Genomic DNA, 19,871 nt, shown 5'->3' on the forward strand with positions numbered 1-19,871 from the left:
CACACACACACACATATGATATTTAACAATAATCATATAACATTGTAAACTTAATTGGATGACTTAGGGTCAGTGGAACAGCAGAAAATACAATTAATTCAGAAAAAGGAATGACTTTTGGTCTTAGATCTATCACCATCTCTGGTCATAAGTAGTGGGACCTGGTTGAAACAGCCAGAGTCATCAAGACCAGACGCTGGGGCCTCCTTAACAACTTGACTTCTGCAAGCCTTGGTTTGCCAATCCACACACAAAAAATACAGAAAAGAAATTCATCACTGGAGCTTCTTTAGAAGTAAATGAGGCAATGTGAACACCCAGTTCAGTTGGCCAAGTTAGTATAAACATGAGTTATAAAACACATAGATGCAGGAAGCCATAGGTGCTCAATAAAATGCATTTGTTATCATTACTGCTGTTAATATTACTTTCCTTGGGAATGCATTGTTTCCATTAAAGAGTGTTCAGTTTTGAGTAGATTGGAGAACAGGCTTAGTTAGAACTAGAAGCAGTTCTTGTTTAAAATATAATTTTTAAATATATTTTTATTGATTTCAGAGAGGAAGGAAGAGGGAGAGAGAGATAGAAACATCAATGATGAGAGAGAATCATTGAATGGCTGTCTCCAGCATGCCCCCCACTGGGGATCAAGCCCGAAACCCAGGCATTTGCCCTTAACGGGAATCGAACCTGGGACCCTTCAGTCTGCAGGCCGACGCTCTATCCACCGAGCCAAACCAGCTAGGGCTAAAATATAATTTGCCATGAAGTTTTAGGAGGGGCTAAGACAGTGGTCCTCAACCTTCTGGCCCTTTAAATACAGTTCCTCATGTTGTGACCCAACCATAAAATTATTTTCGTTGCTACTTCATAACTGTAATGTTGCTACTGTTATGAATCATAACGTAAATATCTGATATGCAGGATGGTCTTAGGCGACCCCTGTGAAAGGGTCGTTCGACTGCCAAAGGGGTCGCGACCCACAGGTTGAGAACCGCTGGGCTAAGAGAAGAGAGAAGTAAGACGATCTCAAAACTCATGATATCAGACCTCATGATACAGATGGCTTGCAGTGTAGTAAGGCAACCGATCATAGATCAGATCAAAGCTTCGAGCAAAACCCAAGGCCCTCTTGGACCTGTACAGGATTTTGACATTTTTAAGACTTAATGCCCTTATGTGAAATGTGTGCTGATCATTTTTCTCCAAGCCCCATCACTTTTATTTCCTAACATCCCCCTATTCATGCATTTATATCTACCAGGTCCCCAAAGGCATTTGATTTTGCTACTTATGCATTAAGTTGAGCCAGAGGAATGATTCTTCATAAGTGTAGGACTGAACTGATTGGCACCAATTTCTGAGAGTAGTGTTGGCAGTCCACAAGCTCTATTGCCCATAAAGACATCAGCTTAAATGTCGCCCTCGTAAAGTCAGAGAGCAGACGTTTTGTGCTTACCTTGCATGTTATTAACTGTGGGACCTTGGCCAATTCTTGCGACCGGGTGGCATTTGCTTCCTCCTAAGTAAAGCAGGAGGCATGTTCAAAGCTCCCATGTTGTTGCAACTCGTGATTGAAAGTTCATATGGAAAGAAGTTGCAAAGGGAACCTTGGGAAGTATCTTTGGTGGTCGGATTGGTTGATTTATTTGAGTGATTTAGTTAAGAAAGTAAAAATGAACCTTATACCCAATTGCCACCAACTCTTGTGTTCTGCATGATTTCAGGAGTCCATGTCTGAGGAGTATGAGTCCACGAGCAATCCCTTCTTCTGGATACCTGGGTCGGCCTGTTTTACTCCGTTCATTGCCATGAGCAGCATCGGTGACTATAAAGTAAGAAGGGTTGACAAAGTGTTTACATGTCCTTAATGCCCAGGGAACCCTTCCCCATCTCTGACCATAAGTTTATATGTAGGTGGTACACCTAATTTATGTACCTGAAACAATGAACAGCCAACATTTTCATTAAAGGTTGGCAACTATAAAGAAAACGCTATTTTTCTTAAACCAATAAGAGATCTCAGGAAGGGCAGCTTAGGCGATATCATCATGTAACAGGAAGTGGGAGTTTTATCTGCTCTATCACTTAGTTTTATTCCTAGGCGCTTACCCACAGACATCCCCTCTTCCTGGATGAGCACAACAGCCTCCCTGCCTGCTCTTGATGGGCCTCCTTTGTTGTCTCCTATTCCATTTTCCACACAGTGTAACAGAGCACTATCTTAAAAACACAACCCTGACCTTGTTAATTACCTGCCTAAATCTTGTCAGTGGTTCCTTATCAAACCAAGGAATAAGAATGAAATACTTGAGTAGCCTCAAAGGCCTGGGTAGACCCGGGTGTCTCCACTTTGATGTGATGCCACTCTCATCTTGATAGCCATGTCCAGCTCTACTGGCTTCTTTCCAGGGCCCCCCAAACCTCAGCTCTACTCGCTGCCCCGCCTTCTCTCCTCCTAGTCTCCTAGCCTGCAATGCTCCAGACCTGGCACATGGATACTCCTACTCATTGCTTAGACCAGTGATGGCGAACCTATGACACGCGTGTCAGAGGTGACCTGCGAACTCATTTTTTGGTTGATTTTTCTTTGTTAAATGGCATTTAAATATATAAAATAAATATCAAAAATATAAGTCTTTGTTTTACTATGGTTGCAAATATCAAAAAATTTCTATATGTGGCACGGCACCAGAGTTAAGTTAGGGTTTTTCAAAATGCTGACACGCCGAGCTCAAAAGGCTCGCCATCATTGGCTTAGACCCTAACCCTTCACAAAGGACCCTTCCCTCCCTACCCCAATGCCGTATTACAATTCATCTCCTTTGTAAAGCCTCTCCTATGACCCTGAACCTCCTTAACACTTTTAATTTTACTTGTTTTCCATTTTTAATTTTAATAACATTTTTAATTATATAGCTATTTTACTTATTTGCTTATTGCCTTTTTATTCCCCCCCATACACACACACACACACACACACACACACACACACACACACACACAACTTAAACTCTACAAGAGCTCTTTGACCAACGCAAAGGCAGGCACATGAACAAATGAATAAATAGGACATGTCAGCCCTCTAATGTGTCCTTGCCGTCATTCTCTTTCCTGCTTCCTTCCAGCTGGACCCTCCTTTCCAGAACACTTACCTGCTTTCCAACTTTCCCCTCAGTTCATCTTTTTTTATAGACTCAATTTCAGATTTAAAATTTTAAGTGCTTTTGTGCTTTACTGTCAGAACAGGCCACGTTATATTTTAGGACCTTATGTTAAAACCATCGTTGCAACAAAATACGGCTTATAGTGTGGTCCACGATATCAAAATCCACTACTGGTTTTCACTTACATTAATGAAAAGTATGGTGTGCTTCAAGACAGGGAGTGTAACATTTTAACGGAAGACTTCTTAGGCCAACCTAAAGAAGCCATTTTTAATGAAGTCGACTAGTGAGATGATCATTTCTTAGACCCCAAATAAAATGCCAATTATAAATGAACTCTTGACATCCAGCATACAATTTATCTATCTTATAGGAAATTGTAAACCTACATCTTTTGATTATTTGTACAATTAGCAAGTCTTCATGATGTCAAAGGGAGGACTAGCTTTGGAAAGAAAGGAACGGGTATCTTCTCACTGAGGCAATGCCTCGTCTGTGACAGAATGTAAGCTAGATATGTGGGTGCATTTTCCCTTTAAATAATGAAGTCATCATGTACTTTACAGCATTATTAATACCCCAGAAGCAGGAGTGTGGCACGTGAAACCCATTTACTAAGTCAGCATAACATATAGAAGGAACATAGAATGTTTGTGACTACATAGTTGTAATTTCTCAGCCTGAACTATCAGTACCTTTGATGACTTTGTTTTTTTAATCAGAAAAAAGCTCACTCCCAGCTCCGGATCTCAGGCCTCCACCCTTCCGCTTACTGGTTTGGGCAGGCGTTGGTGGATGTCCCACTGTACTTCCTGATCCTCCTTGTGTTGCAAATAATGGATTACATTTTTAACCCAGATGAAATGATAGTTATAATCCAAAACTTGTTAATTCAGGTAAGTGGCAAAAATTAGGAAATGGTTTATTAGATTATTTTAAATGGATGCAGTAACATTGTTCACCTTAAACCAAAGAACTTCACCTTACTTCTGCTAGTGCATAGTTTGGAAAGTTGGGGTGTAAGTAGGAATACTTTTCTAGATAGCGTTTATCTTATTCAACCTTAATCTTCTCTTTTCAGATCCTGTGTAGTATTGGATATGTCATGTCTCTTATTTTCTTGACTTATGTGATTTCATTCATTTTTCGCAATGGGAGGAAAAATAGTGGCCTTTGGTCATTTTTCTTCTTAATTGTAAGTAAGCATACAGTGCACATTGTTTTTTTTTTAAACCAGTTTATATAATTTTAAGAATGTATAGTTTAATCTTTATACTAAACAGATTGGTAAATTAATGTTGCTCTCTAGAAAATTCTAAGTAAGATAATCATAGACATATATAAAATATACTGTATGTGAGGGTGTGCACCGTTTATAAACTAGGACCTCAAACATGTCTCCACGTGTAGCCTGTCCCGGGAGCTAGGCACTTCTACCTTCAATAGTTCACTTACAATTTCCCTTGAATATTTAAAAAACACCTCAAGAATCACATTTCTAAAATATAATCCTTTCCTCAATCCTGTTCTTTTTTGTCTCTCAATATCTGACTTTACTACAGTGCACTGTACCCAGATAATTGCTCATACCAGAAATCTAGACTTATCTTTGATTCCTCTCTGTATCTCCTCATATTCAATCCATTTATATGACCTTAAAACTCAACATTTCTGAAGTCTGTTTGGTGTGTCTCAGTGTCACTGCCACTGCCATTGTCTAAGCTTTCAGCATCTCTCTACTGGAGTATTGCAACAGACCTGTAAATGGTCTCCCACTTTCTACTCTTGCCTCCTGTAAATTATTCTCCATATATTAACCAACGTGATCCTTTTAAAATAAAATGTTATTGAACAGTGTAACCTACATATGGAGAAGTACACTATAGATTCGTTTATCCGGTTTCTGAACTTAAAAGTGGAATCATGTAGAAACTCATAGAAACAGAGTAAAATGCTGGTTACCAGGGGCTGAGGGTGGGGTAAATGTCTGTCAAAGAATACAAACTTCCAGTTATAAGATGAATAAGTTCTGGGGATCTGATGTACAGTATAATGATTATAGTTCACAATATTATATATTTGAAAGGGGCTAAGAAAGTAGACTTTAAATGTTCCCACTAGAACGACAACAATGACAAAATGGTAATTATGTGTGGTGAAAGATGTGTTAACGAACATGATTCTGGTAATCTGTTCACAATATATAAATGTATCAAATGATCACATTGTACATCTTAAACTTTCAATTATATCTCCATAATGCTAGAAAAAAAGATGAGCCACTTAAAGATGAACTTCATTCAACCAAGAAATAAGCCAAAATAAAGAATTCAACAAAATAAAAATTACTATAAAAGCACGGATAGGGATCACTGAACTCTGTTAAACATATGTGAATATTACATAACTTTGAGAATCATGGTTAGGTCATATTTATATAGAAAAATCCTCAAATTTAATAGTTCCTTTTGTAAAGTGAGCATAACTTTATTAACAATCTTGTGAAAGATATAGTAAGAAAGAAAATCCCTGAGAAATCTAATCAGAAAAATCAAGGATAGCTCTCTAAATAAAAAGAGAACAACCCCAGAAATAAATTTTAAAAATAATAAAAATAAATACTCAGGTGTGATTTAATTCAGAATAAGCTGATGGCTCAGTATTAGCAGCTGTCAAACTAAAAGAGGAAAACCGCCTGAGTTAAGAAAATACCGTACAACTCCTTTTTTAAAAAAATATATATTTGTATTGATTTCAGAGAGGAAGGGAGAGAGAGACAGAGAAACATAAATGATGAGAGAAAACCATTGATTGGCTGCCTCCTGCATGCCTCCTACTGGGGATCGAGCCTGAAACCCGGGCATGTACCCTTGACTGGAATTGAACCAGGGACCCTTCAGTCCGCAGCCCAATGCTCTATCCACTGAGCCAAACCAGCTAGGGCCCATACAATTCATTTTTTTTAAAGCTGAGCAAAATAAAAATATAAATATAAAAAACATAAATTATCAAAATCCAATATCATATTACATGGTAAATTATGTAGTTATCCACCTACTATCAGCAGTAAAATAAAGACACCTACAACCATTAATATGATGTCCTGTCTCGGTGAGATGGCGTGATGTGTACTCTAACTCATGGTCTATAGGAGAATAGACTGTCACCATCTTTTGGAAAAATCATCTGTTAGTAACTACTGAAAATTTAAGTGCGCATACTTCTCAGAATCTCTCCTTAAAGATTAAAAATGTAAATATACAAAAATTTATGTCGACCCGCATTTATAGGAGCAAAGAAATTGGAACATCATTTCTAAAAGCAAAATTATTGCATTCTTGCACATCCATTCAAAGAAATACTAAGCAGCTATGTAATGATAGCTGGTATGCCAAAAACTAAAAGGGGTGTCTCTGACCTACTGGGCAATGGAAAAATGCAGGATGTGGAGTAATGTGTAATAAATGGATCCTTTGTCAGAATCTAAATTTTAATAAGACCTCCTGCTGGTTTGTATGTACATTGAATTTGAGAGGCCCTGCCGTGTCTTAAAAACTTCATACTCCATCCAGTACAGAATTGTGACAATCCAATACAGAATTCTCTGTGTTGCAGAAGAAAAGAGGTAAGATGGCAGTACTGGCTTGGGAAGTGAGATGGAAATTGAAAATAAGAACATTTACAAGATGAAGCTCCACTCTCTTGCAAAACATCAAAACGTTCAGATTGTTGCACTTCAGTGAAACTATACTGTGTTTCTATTTTAGGTCACCATCTTCTTGATAGTTTTTACTGAAATGACTAATTACGGATTTCTAGGGCTGTTAATCTGCACCATATTGATCCCGCCTTTCACACTGATTGGCTCTCTATTAATTTTCTCGGAGGTAAGAATCTCTCTCTTGTCCCTTGGTCATGAAATGTGTGGCCATTGAAGGCAGCCTTGAATATGTAAAAATGTAGGTAGATTTTTCAGTTGTACAAGGTTTGAGGTCTCTGTCTTCTGAAAGCCAGTTCACGTACCACAGGCGAGAATCATGTTCTTGTTCAATAGGAAAGCCTGCCTTGGTTTATGAAGGTCAAAGGCAACTCCACAGTAATAGAACGTCATAGTTCTCATGATAACCCTCACTCCTAGGAACAAATGACCCAACTGAGAGGCCAATGAGATGCCCTTCTTCTGTTATTTTAGACATAGTAGGTTTAAGGCTCCTCATAGACATGCAATGGGAAATACCAAGTAGCCAGTTAGATATATGAGTCTGATATTCAGTATGCAGGGTTTTGAGGATTTGGGGGACTTAAAGCTAACAACTTGAGATTCCTCAGCATGTAAGTGATATTTAAGGCCATAGAACTAGATGATATAACCTATAGAGTAAGTATAAGGAAAATAAAGCCCATGGACTTGACCTTGAACTCCAAAATTTAAAGATTGAGAAGGGACTGTTGTGTGCCAGGATCTATTCTCAGAAACTCTCCTTAATGGCATAGAGGACCCATATATAAGGATGTACATCAGCACCACTGAGTTTCTCCTAGCAGGGTGAATCCTGCCAACTCACAGTGTTCAATATAAAAGCATTGAAGCCTACAGCACAAGCACAGGGTAACAGGTCTCTGAGTGACATGAGAAGCAGGGAGGACACACTGCACAGTCAGAAATTGACTTTTACCTGATGCATGAGCAAGAATTACATAGAAGGCTGGCAAGGTCGTGTAATGGGCATTGAATCGTCTTAAGTGAGATGAGATTCATGCACAGATGAGATTCATCTAAATACACCTTTTTCTCACATTACAGGCTTCTCCTGACTTGGTGGAATATATAGGAGCTTCAGAGGAGTATCTGCTATATCTGACATTGCTGATAGTAAGAAGACATTTCCATTTAGATGTTCTTACCTGAGGGGGTTGCATTTGTATGCTTTGCACTAAATTAAAAATTTAATTTTGGTGCCTAAAACTTTGGCACTTTACACATTTGAACACACACACATACACCCCACCAGAGGCTTCAAATTCTGGATGACTAATTTTATAATGATCGTATGAGACTGAGTATGAAGCCCAAACTCTCACTGGCATGAACAGAGTCAGTATCAGGGTGCTCCTTCTATTTATGTCATGCTCTCTCTGGAGAGCAATGAAGCCAACTCTGAGAGTTTCGTAGAATATCAAATACAGTTTTTCAATCTTGTGAAAATGTTATCAAATCTACCTTTATATATGATCAAACTCCTTAAGTCACTTTTAATATTGAAATTGTTGTTTTCATGGTGATGCTAATTTTAATTGTCTTTTCCCCCCTCATAGCCTTATCTTCAATCTTTCATTTTCCTTTTCATTCTTCGGTGTCTGGAAACGAACTTTAGGAAGAAATTGATGAGAAAGGATCCTATATTCAGGTTCAAAGATTCATGTTTTATTTTAATATTCTTTGTTAAAGACATTTTAATAGGCTTAACTTAATTGAGTAAAAAGTACTGTACAGGATTGTTTTTAAGGGACTGTGTAGTATACACAATTATAATTCTTGGTATGTTAATGAGCTTATACTCTAGCAGGAGACACTACACTAGCACACATAAGACACTGAAAAAAATAAGGCGGACCATAATTTTACTAACATTCTAGAAGAAAGGCATATACAAGTGGTAGCACTTAAAAATAATGGCTAAATATAGACAAGCAATTGGGTAAATGTACCCAATCTAGGAAGGAAGAGGAGTCTGAACAAAAGGACAAAAATTTGAATAAATGCCACCACCCTATAGGTTCACGAAGGCTGCTGGAATGAACGTGAAACCTTGTGCTTGAAGTTAATAGGAAATTAAAATTAAGCTAGATACATATTGGAGTGTCTTGGAACAGGGAACCATAGGAAAGGTTTTTACAAATTATGCAATCAGAAACAGACAGGTGTGTTTTGAAACCTTGCCTAACTCAAAAAGTATGAATCAAGCTCAAGTCTAATGTAGGTAGTAGAGCAGGAGAGTGACAAGATGACAATCATGGTTTAGGAAATCTACTGACAGCAGCAATTTGGGATGGCATGATGGAAAGAGACAGGAATCAGCAGTAATCAGTGGGGATGAGGAAGGAAAGGGTTAGATTGGTAGTAGCCAGGAAAGAGTAATTCTGACACATGTACCCAAGACATGAAAGTGCTCAGAAACTGGTGATTACATATCTTGGGATCTCAGGGACACATCTCTGATTCCAAATGTTTTGATCCATTCTTCTCACTAAGCCTTCAGAATTCCAAAATATCTGTGTCAAAATTACAGACCCTAGATTCCTTTATCAACCCTGTCAGAGTGTGAGTACTGTTTTATTATTTATAAAAGAAGTCACAACCAACAAGGGGAATGAAACTTAGACCGAAAGCAAGGATGATGTAAAAGCGGTGTCATTTGAATCACTGCTGGAAAGTAGGCTGTCTGCAAGGCAGAGGGCACAGAGCAGACGCATGGAGATCGTGGGGTGCTCACAGTTACTCAGTCTATGCAAATAATTGGTAGCAGTTTGCACAAAGTTCATTATTTCTGCTACAAATTGTTCAACTGGAAACCTGCTCTGATTTTAGAATTTCACCAAGAAGCAGTAAGTTTTTTCCAAATCCAGAGGAACCGGAAGGGGAGGATGAAGATGTTCAGATGGAAAGAATGAGAACAGCGAATGCTGTGACAATCCCGGACTCTGATGAGGTGGAACTACTAGCAATAGTCTTCATCATATACTACTGTCTGTCAGATAAAGTGGGCAACTAGCTAATCTGAATTTGAGGGTTGGGGGGCACACACACACACATACACTCTTAGGTTCTTTCATCCTTGCCCATAGAGCTCATTACTTGATCTCAGTAAATATGCAAAGCCAGCAGAGATCCAAGAACACACACAAGTTACTCTTTCAGTTATAGTTTTGGTGGGTAAGGCTAACTATTACAAAACCTAAATAAGATTTGTGAGCAAAGCAATTCCGAGGAGAGCGTTCACCTGAGGTGTATGTGTGTATGTGTGCACATGTGTGTGTGTGCCTATGAGTATGTGTCTTTTAATAGTCTTATTGGTTTGATGAAAGTCTCTGTTCCTATATTCTGAGGAAAGGCAAGCATGAATCAGATGATACAGTGCAAATGTCCTTTTGCAGATTGGGAGAATTTGCTTTAAAATGGCAGTTTTGAGGAGAACTGGTTGGATTCACTATTTCACATTGGGAAAGATTTGGCCAGAAGGAGGGAGTATGGGGCACTCACTCATCTCAAGGTGATAATGTTGTTATTCCCTCGTCTTTGCAGAAACCAGTCATCATCGCCAGTTGTCTCCGGAAGGAATATGTGGGCAAAAAGAAAAACTGCTTTGCCAAGAAGAAGAAGAAAGTTGCCACAAGAAATGTCTCTTTCTGTGTTAAAAAAGGTTGGAAGCAGTAGTTATCCTAGCAGGGTGATGTTGACCTCTGAAGATGAGGTCTTTTGAAGGGAATAATGCCATCCAAATCTGGGCCTATCCACTGATAAATATGAAAGGCAGCCAGCTCATCAGCAGTAGAGCTCTGACCCAGTCTGCTTCACAGCCTGTTACAGCCATTTGTCCTTTGCATAGAAGACATTAATGTCTGCTCTGCTAAAACAAACAAAAAAGAACAGCCACCAAAAAGGAGGCAGTGTTTATGTTAAGAAGGATGGGATAGCTTTCTAAGTAGGAACGTTAAATTCACAGCAGGGAATACTGAACAGAAGAGAACTCACCGGGCTGCAGTAGTTCATTCTTCATACCTTACAAATGGCACATTTCAGGAAAGTGTCGGTGAAATGCAACAGGCACTGGAATCAAAATTTGTTTCACTTCCATCTCAGCCTCTTATTGGCTGCATGACTTTGGGCAAGATATTGATCCTCTTTACACCTTAGTTTCCTCACCCATAAAATGGAGGGACATAAGAACACTCGAGTTTGTGTGTGGGTGAGGAATAAGTGAAATAATGTACATAGCACATTTGACATAGAGCTTGACACATAGCAAGAGCCCTCAAATCGTATGTGCTTTTATTTTTATAATTGTTTGCGGTTATAATTCTCAGCACACTTTTTTTTTCAGGTGAAGTTATAGGTCTGTTAGGACACAATGGAGCTGGTAAAAGTACAACTATTAAGATGATAACTGGAGACTCAACACCAACCGCAGGAGAGGTCAGTGACACACACAGAGGTGTGCTCATGAACGCTGCCTCAATGAGACAGTTAAGATGCATATTGATGACAATCTTTAAAAGCACAGGTGATCTTTTCCTATTAATCAATATGACTCATGCATTGAATAAAGAGGACAAATTAATACAAATTTCTCTCTTTAATTCCAAAAAGTAGTTATGTGTTGAAAAGAGCTGTATGTTATCTACAGTATGCCTTTTATTGAATGAAAAAATAGACATTAAAAGGAGATTTTGGAAAGGAAAGCTAAACATTCGCTTTACTAGAGGTCAGAGATCTTTGTTTTGTGGATTGATGTATCCTGAGAACTTGTTAAATTGAATTGCCAAGATCCAGTATTTACTCAGAAAACAGAGATCATGCGTTAGAGGAAAATTGAGTAACTGTCTAAATTCCATAGCAAATACTAGAATAGTATATGAATGGCACTTGGCTGTACATCCAGCCTAAGTTGGGTGAAATGACGGACAAAGGTCCAAAGTCAAACAAGAGACAAACGAATAAGCAAGCTTGAATTCAACCATGGTGATGGGCTTAGGAATAAAGCCTAAACCAGTCTAGGAGGGATAGAACCATGTGGAATATCTGCCTTTTGATGTATAGAGTTTCTGTCATCTTTTCCCCAGAGCTAAGTGGTTACTTACGGACTTGTGTACTGTTGGCAGCCGTGTGTGTAAGAGGAGGACATCATTGCAGTACGCTCACACGCGCACACACACACACACCACAATTTTGGCCAGATGGTGAGAATGAACTTTTTGTGTAGGTGATTTTGAAAAGGAACAGCGGAGGGGACACCCTCAAGTTCCTGGGGTACTGCCCTCAGGAGAACGCGCTGTGGCCCAACCTGACAGTGAGGGAGCACCTGGACGTGTTTGCAGCTGTGAAAGGGCTGAGGAAAGCGGACGCCGCAGTCGCCATCACACGGTACCTGGGGGGAGACACACCTGTCCTCTACTAGAGCGATGTCATAGATTCACAAAAAACTAAGGAAGGACCGTTCTAACTGATGACTCCATACTTACTGGTATGGGAGAAGGCTTGTTCACCTAGACCCCAATTCAGGGTTATATTCTCTCACTTTAAGCCTCGAGAGGAAAAGTCTATTGATTATTCTTAATACAAAAATAAGTCCTTGCTGAAACCGGTTTGGCTCAGTGGATAGAACGTCGGCCTGTGGACTGAAAGGTCCCGAGTTCGATTCCGGTCAAGGGCATGTACCTTGGTTGCGGGCACATCCACAGTAGGAGATGTGCAGGAGGCAGCTGATCGATGTTTCTCTCTCATAGATGTTTCTTACTCTCTATCTCTCTCCCTTCCTCTCTGTAAAAAGTCAATAAAATATATTTTAAAAAATAATAAGTCCTTGAAAATGTGAGTTTAAAAACCATGAAAGGGCCCTGGCTGGTGTGGCTCAATTGGTTGGAGCATGGTCTCATTCACTGAAGGGTTGTGGCTCCATTCCCATCAGAGCACATATCCAGGTTGGGGGTTCAATCCCCCGCATGTAGGAGGCAACCTATATATGTTTCTCTCTCCCCCTTTCTCCCTCTCTCCCTCCCTCTCCCTTCCTTTTTCTCTAAAATCAATAAATAAAGTAAAATAGAAACAATGAAAGGTTCATAAAGTATCCTAGATAATTTGAATTTTTTAAAATTTTACTTTTCCATTACAGTTGACCTTCAATATTAGTTTATATTAGTTTCAGTGTACAGTTTAATGTTTGAACAATCAAATATAGTTTCAATTTTATGATCACTCTGAATAGTGCTTTTAAACATTCTGCACTGTAGTCTTCTGATTCGCCCGGTCTCCCACGTGCCTTCCCGTTGTAAACGCTGGTAATGTGGTTGACTCACTGTTTGCTTCAGGTTGATGGAGGCGCTCAAGCTGCAGGAGGAGCAGAAACGCCCTGTGAAGGCCTTATCAGAGGGAATCAAGAGAAAGGTAGGGTTGGGGCTGGGGTTACCCCGCGAGGCCCACAGATCCCAGATCCGTGCCAGATGCGCTGTTCCTCTCCTTCCAGCTGTGCTTCGCGCTGAGCATCCTGGGAAACCCATCGGTGGTGCTGCTGGACGAGCCGTCCACGGGCATGGACCCCGCGGGGCAGCAGCAGATGTGGTGAGAGGATGTTATGAGTAACCCAAAGTGAAAGTGTTTTACTTAGCAAATGAAAAACATCAATATTATCAGGAAAAGCAATAGTATGAGGGGGAAATCTGATAGCCCACTGCAGCCAATTTTTATGGAGGAGAAAAAGATATTCCAACAAATTAATACTTAAGAATTTCATTCTCGCCCTAGCTGGTTTGGCTCCGTGGATAAAGTGTCGGCCTGCGGACTCAAGGGTCCCAGGTTTGATTCCAGTCAAGGGCATGTACTTTGGTTGCAGGCACATCCCCGGTGGGGGGTGTGCAGGAGGCAGCTGATGGATGTCTCTCTCTCATCGATGTTTCTAACTCTCTATCCTTCTCCCTTCCTCTCTGTAAAAAATCAATAAAATATATTTTTTAAAAAGAATTTCATTCTCATCTTAGATCATCTGGGTGTGCATGGCCCGATTTATACTCAAATCAGATCAATCTACATTGAGTTTTTCTGCGACACCTCCGGATACATAATTCTATTGGAACAAAATAATTCTTTAATTATGATAGGATATATTTTGAAATCTGTCATTTTGCACTTTGGGGTAAACTAGCATGTCATTATTATCATGTTTTTAAATACGTTCTCTCTTTTTCTATCTTTTTTTTCCTACTGCCTTCTCATAAAAATTCTTGAAATTTGGCATTTTTCTAAATCTTTTCCCAATGTCATTCTCTACATTATTCACCAAAGCCATGCACTGAATTATGCACTCTAAGCAGTAATTTGGTTATTTCCATGTCTGTTAACCCTGCAAAAATTGTTAACAAACAAACCTTTCTTTGTCTGAAAAGAATTCACTGATTATTTCGTATGTGCCCATGGAAACTTCTTTAATTTTTTCTTCTCATATTACCTTGGCATTCCCCCTGGTGAATATTTCCCTTGCTCTAACTTTAGGCAGGCCATCCGGGCCACCTTTAGAAACACGGAGAGGGGCGCCCTCCTGACCACCCATTACATGGCGGAGGCGGAGGCCGTGTGTGACCGTGTGGCCATCATGGTGTCCGGGAGGCTGAGGTGAGTGCCCACACGAGGTCCCCAGGCAAGCCCTGCACAAAGGACATTTCCCTGCACACGGCATCACTGTGAGGAGCAGGAGGGCTGGCTGCTCTGGCTCTCCCTGGCCCTGCCCTGGCCTCCAGAAGCCAAAAATCACCAGCAGTAGATTTCTCTCTCCCTTTTCTTGATTGACTTCCTCCTCTTCCTCCTCTTCCCTCCAGATGTATCGGTTCCATCCAGCACCTGAAGAGCAGATTTGGCAAGGATTACCTGCTGGAGATGAAGGTGAAGACCCTCGCCCACGTGGAGCCCCTGCACAGCGAAATCCTGAGGCTCTTCCCCCAGGCTGCTCGGCAGGAAAGGCAAGTCCAGGCGGTGGTCTGTTTCACCTTGGTCTCGGTTTTATTTTCTGTCTTCTCATTCTTTTTTTTTTTTAACTTTATGGTCATTGGGAAAAATTACTAGAGACAGTCCCGAACCCAAGGGCTACCACAGGAGGGAAACAAGAGAACAAAGTGCTCGTTTGGAAACTGATTCTGTAAGGGAAGGTGCCAGGTACTAACGGCTACACACACCTAGTTCATTTCAGTTGTCCTTTTAGAGCAGTGGTTCTCAACCTTCTGGCCCTTTAAATACAGTTCCTCATGTTGTGACCCAACCATAAAATTATTTTCATTGCTACTTCATAGCTGTGATGTTGCTACTGTTATGAATCGTAATGTAAATATCTGATATGCAGGATGGTCTTAGGTGACCCCTGTGAAAGGGTCGTTCGACTGCCAAAGGGGTCGCGACCCACAGGTTGAGAACCGCTGTTTTAGAGGTTGAAGCCACACCCATTCAAGGAGATCAGCTGTATAACACCCAGTGCCAGGCAGCAGTCCACCTCGCTGAATGGTGTCTCTTAGCGTTTTTATTATCAGTAACATTATCAAGTAATGAGTGGCCCTGGAGGCACAGATAGGTTAGAGAATGCCAAATAACTTGTGGTGGGGCCAGGAGGTGAGCCTAGTCCTTTTTAGTTAAATACGATTCTCACTAGGAGAGAAGAAGAATGATAAGTAACCTGCTTCTTCCCTTGCAGAGGGGTACACATGGTCCGTTCCCTGCCCTTTGTCTCCCATTCCTGCCTAGAGTAAAAGGGGCCTCTTCTTAAGAACCTTAAATTGTTCAGCTTTAGTACACTGACTTCTTGTTGTTCGGAGAGCATTCACACTGTGGCTGTTTCCAACGCTATACAGATGTGTACATGCAAACAAACTATTGGTGTCGTTGTTGCTCCTTTTCATTTACTTTTTACCTATGTCATGATTTTATTTTTTTCAATTACCATTTACATTCAGTATCATTTTGTATTGGTTTCAGGTCTACAGCATAGTGGTTAGCCAGCCGTGGGCAAACTACGGCCCGCGGGCCGGATCCAGCCGTTTGAAATGAATAAAACTAAAAAAAAAAAAAGACCGTACCCTTTTATGTAATGATGTTTACTTTGAATTTATATTAGTTCACACAAACACTCCATCCATGCTTTTGTTCCAGCCCTCCGGTCCAGTTTAAGAACCCATTGTGGCCCTCCAGTCAAAAAGTTTGCCCGCCCCTGGGATAGACAGTCATATATTTTATTAAGTGATCCCCCTGATATTTCCAGTATCCACCTGGCACCGTACATAGTTATTACAATATTCTTGATTATCTTTCCTATGCTGTACTTTACATCCCCGGGACTATTTGTAACTGCCCATTTGTAGTTCTTAATCCTTTCACCTTTTCCACCCAGCCTCCCAACGACCCCAAACCTGGCAACTGGCAAAATGTTCTCTGTATCTATGAGTCTGTTTCAATTTTCTTTGTTTGGTTGGTTCTTCAGTTAAATGCACATTAAAGCCACAGTGAGATACCACTTCACACCTGTCAGACTGTTGCTCCTTTTTGGATATTCACTCGTCAGGGGTTGTGCTCTTACAGCCCGGAGCTCAGCCTCACTCTTTTCCTTCCAGGTACTCCTCCCTGATGGTCTATAAGTTGCCTGTTGAGGATGTGAGACCTTTATCGCAGGCTTTCTTCAAATTAGAGATCGGTAAGAGCAACTATTTAGAGGTAAGACTGGGAAACAGCCCTAACCAGTTTGGCTCAGTGGACAGAGCGTAGGACTGAAGGGTCCCAGGTTTGATTCCAGTCAGGAGCACATACCCAGGTTTTGGGCTTGATACCGAGTAGGGGGCATGCAAGAGGCAAGCAATGATTCTCTCTCATTGATGTTTCTGCCTCTTTCTCCCCCCTCCCTTTCTATCTGAAATCAATAAAAATATATTTTTTTAAAAAGACTCTGGGAAACAGACACATTCAAAGCTGAACACCTTCCCTTCAGGCTTGTCTATTTTTTTATTTTTATTTTTATTTTTTGCCTGTCATCAGTCATTAGAACCCTCCCTCGGGCATCCTAGTTCTTGAAAAGATCCTTCCCCTGGAGTTAAGCTTAGGATGGCCCCAGACAGGGCTTCTTTCCACCTTCTGATTCTGCCGTTCCCTTCACTCTGTGGTCTATGGGTCCATTTACCGCACTGACCATTTTGGCCTTTTGACCAATTTTGCAGCATTCCGGTGGGAAGGATTCCCACAATGGGGTCTGACCAACAGGAAGGATTTTATAATTAATTAGAAGCAGGGAGAGAGATGTTCCAAGAAAGCTGCCTCCCTGGAATACAATGGAGCTTTTTCTTAAGGGCCTTCCTGTGTTTCTGCTTTCAAAAATGTCCTCTCCCTCCTCAAATGCCTTCTGATGTGCTTAGTTTGCTGAAATGGAAGTCCTGATTTAGGGGGTAAAAACAACTTTTTATCAGTTTCCTATCCTGTTACAAGATACCGAAATGTCCTAAGCTAGTGTTTTTCTCTCCAAATGTTAAGTTAGCCATAGTTACATTCTCAGCAGCAATGCATGTATTGAAATTCCAAGTAGCTTGGAAGCAAAAGGCATGCCCCATTGTTATTTCTTTACCTTGCTACATAGAGTCATTCTTGCATACAATCAGATCGCTTTGGGCTAATGCAAATTCCAGGGAAACTAGAGCCTCCCATGCCCCCTTCTTCCTTCAGATTTGAAGACTTGAAGCTAGGGAGGTAGGATGGTCAGTTTTGTCTCTCTTCTTACCCTCCTCACCTCTACTCATAGGCTGATGGTTTAGGCCTCTCTAGGTCAAGTATAAGGGGAGGAGAGAGGAGATAACATGGAAGCAAAGCTTGATTTGATCATTAGTGCTGTCCTATGACAGCAGGGCCTGACTCCCTTTCTCTTGTGGGGTGCTTTTGTGGGTTCTTTGATGAGACCCTCTCCCCTCCCATCTTTAGCCTCTGACCACAGCATTCTGGGGATGAGTGATGCCTCCTCCTCTTGGCCTCTTGGTACTTTTTATACGTGACTTTGGTACAACTTTCAGGATCCAAAATACATGACTTCCTAATGCCCATCCATCCATCCTTGTGCAGTTAAACAGAGCTTCGACCTGGAGGAGTACAGCCTGTCACAGTCCACCCTGGAGCAGGTGGGTCCGCCTTAGAGATTTCTGTATCCCCCATAGAATATAAGGTGCAATGTGTGCATACCCTTTGCACGCACTCGGAGCTCCAGGAGGCAGTGTGACACCCTCTCTCTGTCTGTTCCTCCACGGCAGGTCTTCCTGGAGCTCTCCAAGGAGCAGGAGCTGGAGGACTTTGATGAGGAAGTTGATCTCTCTGTGAGGTGGAAGCTCCTCCAGCAGGAAGAGCCCTAAAGCCCCAAATACCCTTATTGCCCTTTAGGCCTGTGACTCTTCTTAAGTTAATATTTTATAGCATATGATACCTTTTCTCAGACACAGACAAGGTACTTTTGAAATGAATGTTATGATTTTTTTCTCAATAATATCACTTACGGTGGGACTAAAGAAGCCAGGCCATGCAGCCTCTGGACCAGCAGCCAAATTCCTTATTTCATGCAATAGCAAACGCAAAGAATACATTTATTACATTATTGTTTATGTTTATGAGAATGGTGCAGGGATTGCTTAATTTTTTCTCTAAACTTTAAAATATGGGATTTTAAAAATCTTTTTTATTACAACACGAATTAAGATGATGCTGATTATAGGGGAAAGGGAGTCAGTTGATTACATGGCAGTACAGTCTTTGCTTTTTGTAATTCACTTTTATTCTCTTTTTTTACTTAATTCACTGATTTTCCTTTCCTGAAATTTTTAGAATTTTAGATTTTAGAGTCTGTGTTTTGCCTATTGTAACTATTAAGGAAATTTGAATCCTGTTAAGATAAATAATTTCAGTAAGATATTGAGTAATCAAGTTGATAAAAATATACATACATTTACATAAAAATTTGAAAAATATCTCCGATTTTATGTTGTCTTATGATGCCAGGATCCACCCTGATGCAAACTATTAGAACTTGATAGATCTTAATTTCCCATGCTGTACCTGTTGTGATTTATTCAACTGGTAATTCCATAAACACCTTAAAATCAACAGGATATACTAATACACTCATATGAGTTTTTATTGTTGTTGTTGTTGCTACTTTCATACTTGCATAAGTCACTGAGTTTATGGTAATTTTTTATGCAGCAATTGAAGTGTGATGCAGGTATATAAATAAAGTCGTATTTAGAGAAGTTGACCTTCCCAAAGTCATAGGTCTCAGGACCCAGAACTCAAACCCAGGAGTCTGTCTGATGCCACCTACTTTAAGGTATCACCAAGCAGTTATTAAACACCGGACTGAGGTTGCAATGAAGGTATAAAGAACATTCCTTCAACTCGAAGTTTTGGTTACCTTTCAGGAAGAGAATCTGAAGAACACAATAGACACTGTATAATCAGCTTCTAATTGTTATGGTATCAACTAGAACAGTGATGGCGAACCTATGACACACGTGTCAAAGGTGACACGCAAACTCATTTTTTGGTTGATTTTTCTTTGTTAAATGTCATTTAAATATATATAATAAAAATCAAAAATATAAGTCTTTGTTTTACTATGGTTGAAAATATAAAATTTCTATATGTGACACGGCACCAGAGTTAAGTTAGGGGTTTTCAAAATGCTGACATGCTGAGCTCAAAAGGTTTGCCATCACTGAACTTAAAATGACACAAGGATTTGAAGATAAACACTATTTTTCAGCTTAATCATAGCCAATTACGGTGGTAAATTCAGATGACCCAGTTGTGAACAAGAGAAATGTAAAACCTTGATGCTGAAGGATTTTTGTGCCCATTAAGAAAGGTAATTGCAGTTCATTTTCAGGAGAGTCACAGTGATGGATTATGTTGTTTGAATGGTACCGAGATCA

The 19,871-nt window shown here is 40.3% G+C and overlaps 1 protein-coding gene across 6 annotated transcripts in view; it reads left to right on the forward strand.

The window, feature by feature from the left end:
- The window catches only part of ABCA9 (ATP binding cassette subfamily A member 9), a 112,367-nt gene that overhangs the window by 33,142 nt on the left and 59,354 nt on the right, over window positions 1-19,871 (forward strand). For 2 of the 6 annotated variants that reach the window (XM_023759038.1, XM_023759036.1), the window contains exons 24-40: window positions 1,728-1,835; window positions 3,890-4,063; window positions 4,249-4,362; window positions 6,935-7,054; window positions 7,972-8,040; window positions 8,484-8,575; window positions 9,757-9,877; window positions 10,471-10,588; window positions 11,270-11,361; window positions 12,149-12,309; window positions 13,254-13,329; window positions 13,409-13,503; window positions 14,431-14,550; window positions 14,754-14,894; window positions 16,530-16,609; window positions 18,016-18,071; window positions 18,201-19,077. In XM_023759038.1, coding sequence (XP_023614806.1) covers window positions 1,728-1,835; window positions 3,890-4,063; window positions 4,249-4,362; window positions 6,935-7,054; window positions 7,972-8,040; window positions 8,484-8,575; window positions 9,757-9,877; window positions 10,471-10,588; window positions 11,270-11,361; window positions 12,149-12,309; window positions 13,254-13,329; window positions 13,409-13,503; window positions 14,431-14,550; window positions 14,754-14,894; window positions 16,530-16,609; window positions 18,016-18,071; window positions 18,201-18,299 — 1,836 coding nt within the window. In that variant the 3' untranslated portion in view covers window positions 18,300-19,077. Of the gene's footprint in view, window positions 1-1,727; window positions 1,836-3,889; window positions 4,064-4,248; window positions 4,363-6,934; window positions 7,055-7,971; window positions 8,041-8,483; window positions 8,576-9,756; window positions 9,878-10,470; window positions 10,589-11,267; window positions 11,362-12,148; window positions 12,310-13,253; window positions 13,330-13,408; window positions 13,504-14,430; window positions 14,551-14,753; window positions 14,895-16,529; window positions 16,610-17,966; window positions 18,072-18,200; window positions 19,078-19,871 lie in introns of those variants that run through there. The other 4 variants (XM_023759039.1, XM_023759040.1, XM_023759037.1 and 1 more) reach the window with 4 other exon arrangements.

This window comes from Myotis lucifugus, unplaced genomic scaffold (genome assembly GCF_000147115.1).
Source record: "Myotis lucifugus unplaced genomic scaffold, Myoluc2.0 scaffold_146, whole genome shotgun sequence".
NCBI lineage: Eukaryota > Metazoa > Chordata > Mammalia > Chiroptera > Vespertilionidae > Myotis > Myotis lucifugus.